Source organism: Arachis hypogaea, chromosome 3 (assembly GCF_003086295.3).
Source record: "Arachis hypogaea cultivar Tifrunner chromosome 3, arahy.Tifrunner.gnm2.J5K5, whole genome shotgun sequence".
Lineage (NCBI taxonomy): Eukaryota > Viridiplantae > Streptophyta > Magnoliopsida > Fabales > Fabaceae > Arachis > Arachis hypogaea.
In genome coordinates, this window is record NC_092038.1 from 26123333 (window position 1) to 26130914 (window position 7582).

Sequence of the window (7582 nt, forward strand, 5' to 3'; positions counted from 1 at the left end):
GGATAAATATTAACAAAAATTATCGATTATATTACTCATGTAGCATTGTTCATATAAAATTTTTGTTTATTGATAATTAATTAATTTTAGAGTAAATACCCAATCCAACCTCTGATAATTACTTCAAAATGACAACGAAGTCTTTAACAAAAAAGAAATACCATTTTCGACCTTTGATTTTTATTTTTATGGGACTGATTAGTCCTTATATCAAAAAACTTTTTTTTGATACAGAGGCTAATAAATCTCATAAAAATAAAAATTAAAAATCAAAAATAATATTTTTTTTAAAGACCTCGTTATTTTTTAAAGTAATTGTCAAGAGCCGTTTATAATTTTTTCTCTTAATTTTATATTTTTTCTAACAAAGACCCCATGCAATTATTCTCCATGCAATAATTTCTCATGACTTAAACATTTCTCCTAAACACAAAGACACAATTACAGAAATGACAAAACACAACCAAAGTCACCAACCAACCAAGGGCAATATTGTAATTCGACTCAAACGCATGCACGACCTTTTCTTAAAAACAGTCTTTCCATTTTCCACACCCTAATCACTCACTCTCTCACTCACTCTTCTCCGATCCCCTTCTCGTGTTCCTTTCTCTTTTTCGCCTAACCATAAACCCATAAGCAATAACAATGGCACCCTTCTTTAACAAACTCCTATTAACCCTCTCTCTCTTCTCTCTTATAGTATCCCCTCAACGCTCTCACTCATCCTCCATTCACGACCTTCTCCGTTCAAAAGGGTTGCCAGCTGGACTCCTACCGGAAGAAGTGAAGTCCTACAAGTTCTCCGACAATGGCCACTTGGAAGTGTTCCTCGACGCGCCATGCTTGACCAAGTACGAGAATAGGGTCTACTTCGAGAGCTTTGTAACCGCAAACCTCACCTATGGAAGCCTCATTGGTGTTGAGGGTCTTCAGCAAGAAGAGCTTTTTGTTTGGTTGCCTGTCAAGGACATTATAGTAAATGACCCTTCTTCCGGTTTGATTCTATTTGATATTGGTCTTGCCCAGAAACAACTCTCCAGGTCTCTATTTGATATTCCACCTCGCTGCAAGAATGAAAATGGAGGTAACTTATTATTATTCATTGGATTCATCTCATTAACTAGATCAGAAATTCATAAGGCACTCTGCTTTTCTAGTTATTATTGTTCTTTTGGTTTTTCAGCAATGTTCTGTATTCTATTTTATTGTGTTGAGTTCTTTCTTTAAAAAAAAAAAAACTAGATCAGAGATTGAGATTAATTATGTAGGCACTTTCTTGTTGTTCTGATTATTTTTTGTTCTTAATACTTACATACAGTAAATATGATTTTTGACTGAGATAGATCTGCCTCCATGTACCCCTTAGCATCGTGCAAAGTCTTGGAACCAAAACTGTTGGAATTAAGATCCATGATCTTGGGTCCATTTTGCTTATACTTGAAATAATTAAAACTTCTTTTCATTGCTTTTTGTCTTTTCAATTAGTGTTTGTTGTCATTTTGTCCGAACTTTGTTTGAAAATGTAAATGAAAAGTCTACCGTTGTTAAGTGCAACAATATAGGTGAGTTTTACAGGAAAAACTGTACTGACGTATTTTTAATTGTTATATATACATTTTTTTTATTACCATCCCATTTTGGGGAGCACGAGAAAATTTGAATCATTGTTGTTTGTGCCATTTTGTATTTGATTAGCGCCTCTGTGATTTTGAGTGAAAGAAACAGCTTTTTTTTACCCCGGTTAGCATATATGCATGACTATTGTTCCAGGAAACTGAATGTATAGCTCTGCGAGTTACGGTGGTTAATTTAGTTGCTTTTATTTCAGTAATTTTGTGATAATTTAGTTACTTCACAACACAGTACTACTGGCTGAACTTTTGTACCATGCAAAACCACAGACAAAAACAAATTAAGAACAGGAGAAAAAAAAAGAAAGAAAAACAATTGAGGAACCTTCCCATTAGGCCATTGTGAGAAAAAAACACACACATGTATATATATAAGGCTAATGAGAATAAAACAATTATTTTACATAATTATATTTGTCAGATTCCTGTGGGTTCTGCAGCATCACTGTAATGTGTTTGAATCCAGATATGCAGAGCCAAGAGGGGTGTAGGTGGGGGGGGGGGGGTTTTCAATTATTAATTATTGATTTTATTAGTTTTTGTTGTTTCTTTCTTGTTTTTTTGTCCCCCACTACCCCCCATTTTCAACTTTGCGTACATTTTTCAAAGGCTAAAAAAAGGTACCAGGAAAAAATACAAAGATTTCTTTTTGCAAAAATTACAGTGTTGACAAGGTAAATTTAATCTATGAAAGAAAGAAATATAGTAAGAAATATAGTCGGATATTTTAGGAACACTGATAGTTCTAATAATTTTGGCCGTTAATCTTAACGATGAAATTTATATAATTGAGATTAAGTATTAAAAGTATTAGAATACTAATATTTTTACAATACATGAAACTCTTCTTACATTATATACTCTAAATACAAATAGTATTCGACAAAACAAGTCAAAAGTCCCTAAAACTATTTAAACTTTAGTAGTATTTTATCACATTATGGGTTTTTTTAGGGTTAAAAATTATCAATGTCGATCTTTTCAATGACTAAATGAATAGTTTACCTTTTTTTCCTCCTTATTTCTTTCAAAGGCTTGAGACTAACTGTGTGGTTGTGCAGGTGGATTGAGGAATCATGTGAGGAAGGAGAAAGGATTCGAGGCCCTGAGATAGAACCAAAAGAAAAATATAAAAAAAAAAACGGAAAAGAAAAGAAGAGAAGAGAGAAAGATACATGCCACCCTGTTTTCAGGCTTCAGTTATTGTCTTTTTCTATGTCATGTTTATATAATGTTTAACGTTGCAATTATAGTGATATATATAGGTGTTTGTAGCGTAGAAGGGTGATGTTGGTGAGAGAGCATGTAAAAATGTGGGGAAGAGCAAGAAAGGGACCAAAAAAGAGGGAAGAAAAAAATGGGATGGAATCTTATATGCTAATCAAATTTACAAGTTCTAATCTTCTAACCTTTTTTATTTTTTTTATTTTACTTCAACTTGTTTGGAGATTAAAAACTTCAGATATATGGTAGCATTGGAAAGTAACATATGTTTGAAAATTAGCACATGTTTACTCCATTGGAATTTGGAAATGCTTTACATTGAAAAATTCAAAGTATGCGGTTGGCTAAAAATATACTTTGTTATTTTAATTCAAAATGCTGGTAATTTTGGAAAATGAAAAGTATAACATAAAACTAAAGAAAAATGTGTGAATTTACGGCATATAATTATTCTTAAAAATGGTTGGACAAGTCAAAATAAAATAAAAGATAATATTTAATTTAGTCCTGAATTTATATATGAGTTTCAATTTAATCTCTAAAGTTTTAATTGTCTTTATTTAATCTCTAAACTTTATGAACATGATTTATGTTAGTCTTTGAAACAATTTTCAATGTATAGACGTTAATAGAATGCTGTCATGGATAGGTGAACGCTACGCTAAACTCTGTAAAATGATGTCGTTTTGATTTTGACACTCAAATAACTCAAACATCATAAGTGGTGTTTATTGAAAATTTACCTAACAAAACAAGTGATGTGACATCATTTTTTAGTTATTTGAATACCAAAACCAAAACTACATCATTTTACAAATTTCAATATGGCATTTGATTGTCCATTTCAACGCACCATTAACATTTTTGAACTAAAAATGATCTCAAGGACTAATGTAAGACACATTTATAAAATTTGGAGACTAAATAGATATAATTAAAATTTTAAAGATTAAATTAAGACTTATGTACAAATTTAGAGAACAATTTGAGTATTAACTCATAAAATAACATCTTGTATATATATATATATATGTGTGTTTGTTTGTGTGTGTGTGTCAATAGTAAATTCTACTCAAAATTCTCTCAAATAAAAGATAAGTTACTTTTATCATAAATCTAATAATTATTAAATAAAATGAATAATGTTATCAACATGATTAATACTAACTCTTAATTTAACCTGAATTTTGACAGCTAAACTAATTAATTATATTAAAATCACTTAAACTTCATACCTATAAAATTATATAATTCTTATATCAACTCCATTAATAATTACGAAATTCACCTTTACTCAATTAACATCTTATCTACTTTTTTTATTTTAAATTTGTGATTTGGCCTTTTAATTTTTTTTTCATTTGTTCTTTTTAGTTTTTTATTCTTTTATTGTTAGATCTAATTAATATATGTGTGATTTTAAAAAAAAATTAAAAAAACTATAAAATAAAATCTCTTTCATAACTTTATAATTTACAATTTTTTTTTATTATATTTAATTAGTTTAATCGTCAAAATTGAAGTTAAATTAATTAAGAATTAATATTAACCGTAATAATATAATTCATTTCATCTGAGGTTATATATATATATATATATATCAGGAATCATCAACTTTGAGATACTTGAAAGAGAAAAGTCTCTTTCTCCTCATCCAGAATATTCATAGATCAAGTTACTCTTTGTTGTTCTACAATATTTAGCTGTATACACGTTAGTTTTAATATACCTAACAAATTTGGGTTGTTCTATGTAAATTTTGGGAAAGGACATATTTTAATTTACGCCTAAAGAAGTCAAGCTGCTAATCATAGAAAAAAATTACAAGTTGATTGCTTTTTCATTTTTCCGATTGGATGGGCAAAAATTTATATAATTGCCAAGGCAACTGTTTTTTTCTTTTTAACTTTTCATGCAGATTCTTTCTAATTAAAATATGAAAAAGAAAATTAGAAAAGAATAGAAGATGATTGGAGATGAAGGTAGGGTTGTATTGGGTCCGTGGGGCTTTAGGTTTTCACGCGGGAATTGTGGGCCAGTCACGAGGGTAGTAAGGTCACATTGTAAAGTATGATAGTTTCTTTTCTTGATAGAAAGAAAAAATAATGAAAAGAATGATAGTTTTGCTGTTTTGATGTGTCCACTGTCCCCACCACACCCCCCTCCTCCACTTTTTTGACGATTGTTTTCTTCCTCCTCCTGAGCCTCGGTTTTCTCACGAGTCACGAGCCTCTTCCTTTAAATAAATAACTTTTTTTTTGTTTTTTAAATAATTTTGGAATGTTCATAAATACTCCTATCATCTCAAATTAATTATCATTTTAATTTGAATTTATTTATTTTGTATTCTAATTTTTAAGAACACATGTTAATTTTATAAATTAAAAAATTTTAATTAAAAATATAAAAATTTTTAATTTTTAATATATTTATTTTATATAAAAATATTTAAATTTTTTATTAATAGTAAGTTTATTCCGTGTCTTAAGATACATATTATCTAAAATATTTTAATTTTAATTTCTTTAATATTAAATATTAACGTACTTTCATTTACTATAAAAAAATCAGTATATTCATAATAATATTTAAATATATTAATCGTTAATGTATCAAAGTAAAATAAATAACTAATTACATACCCAAAGGATCAATTATTTTAAAGAGATTGATATAAATAACTATTTACATATAACAATCATTAGGATCAATTATTTTAAAGCGATTGATAAAAATAATAATTTAATATTATAATTATTTATAAATTAAGATAATGAGATTTACAAACAATAAAAATTATAAATTTAAAAATAATTAAAATATTAATCTCACCATTATTTTAAGCTACTCATTTTAGATAATTTTTTTTTTTCTCTCAAATCATAATCTCAAAACAATTTAATGCTATATTTCATTTTAAATTTATTTTGAGTCTCATAAAGTATCACATCAATATTTGTGGACTATATATTATAAATATTATTTTAAAATTAAATATAAAATTTGTCATTTCAGATCTCAATTTAACTTAAATTTTATATTATTTTTAATTTTTTATTAAGATAATTATATAAATAATAAAATTTTATTAGTTTATTTTTTATCTAGATAATACCTCTCTCTAAAGTGACACATAACTTCATTTCATATATCAATTTCAATAAAAATTTTAATTCTAAAATAGTTCAATTCTTATAAGTATCAAAATTATAATTATAACCGAATCGATTATTAATCCGATCAGAATATTAGTTTATTGATTTAACCATTAGATAACTAATTAAACTGGTTGTTTCAGTATAATTAAATAATTATATAAAATTTTATTATTTTCTTTTTCATTGTAAATATTTTTTAATGTTGTTTTTGTATTAAATAACTATTATTTTCATATTTTAATAATTCATTAATTAATTTATAATATTATATTATTATACACTACAAGTATTTATAAAAAAATAATTGATTAATTAAATGTACATGTTTCTATGCTGTTAGATTTTTTCGTAGCTTTGCTAGGTTTTACAAAGTTTTCCTCTATTGAATAATCTTGTGAGTTTTTCTCATTGAAACTCAGCAATTCCAGTGGCGGCATCAGCTGTTAATCAAGATCTAGTTAGGAGGTGAGGTTTGGAGATGAGGATGTCTAGGAGGATTTAGAAAAGTGTTCAAGAAGTCTGCTTGATAGATTACTAGCATATCGATAACTCAGTGTTGATATATTAAAGATAATATTCTATACAAGTAAAAGAGAGCCTAAAGGTTTTATGGTTTTAGATCAAAGTGAAAACATCTTTCGATTCTTCTTCGGAAGCAAAACAACTTTGTTGCGAGTTGAGAAAAAGATTCCATGAACGTTCAAAAATTACATCTTAAACCTGAAAAGGTGGTAGGAAGATATGAAAATTTTAAAAGGAGAATTCTCACTGGTTCCGATCTGGATCCAGCTGGAAAGAAAGTTGGAGTTTTGCTCGATATAATAATTAATTTTAATCTGTTTGAAATAAAGGGGAAGGATGAGAACATTCTAAATATTCAAGTTCTAATGGATGTAACAAAATCCTATAAGAAGAGTTTTGAAGATTGTTGGCCGAATGCAAATGGTGATTGAATATGAAATGTGAATGTATTGGTAACATTTGCCATCATTATGGATATACGGGCAATGAGGCACATGGTTGCATGACGAACTGATTTCTATCGGTAAAGAAATTTACAAGAATATAATCGCGTTGTAAGTATAGTTTCTAAACCAACAAAGAATCCTTTCGTACAAAAGTTTGGTTGTCACAAGTACAAACCCCTAATAAATAATAACCGAAATATTTAAATCTCGGGTCGTCTCTCAAGGAATTGCAGGGAAGTGTTCTTATTATTGGTTATGAGTTGTGTAAATTGGAGTTTTATGGATGAGAAATAAGAAGAGTAAATTGTAGAGAAAATAGAATAATAACAATAAAGACTCTTGGCAATGTATGAGAATTGGAAGTCCTATCATAATTATCCTTATCAATTGTGATGAGAATTGACTTTTACTCCCACTTAGTCAAATACAATCCTACCTTGACCCTAACCCCATTACAACTCTTAAAAGACCTCTTGATATGTGTATTTTGTGCATTAAATTTTTGTTGATTGTTAGATGAAAAGCAAGCCTTAAAAAGCAAGGTTAGTAGAGAATTGAGAGATCGAACCTTAAACACCTGAGCGATTAGAGTGCATAC

General features: G+C 28.0%; 1 protein-coding gene across 1 annotated transcript; it reads left to right on the top strand.

Annotated features, from left to right (window-relative positions):
- Positions 1-399: 399 nt before the first annotated feature.
- On the top strand, positions 400-3042 carry LOC112789970 (uncharacterized). The gene is made up of 2 exons (XM_025832170.3): positions 400-1087; positions 2696-3042. Exons 1-2 carry the CDS (start codon positions 649-651, stop codon positions 2746-2748), a joined length of 492 nt encoding a protein of 163 aa, XP_025687955.1. The 5' UTR covers positions 400-648; the 3' UTR covers positions 2749-3042.
- The last annotated feature ends 4540 nt before the right edge of the window (positions 3043-7582 follow it).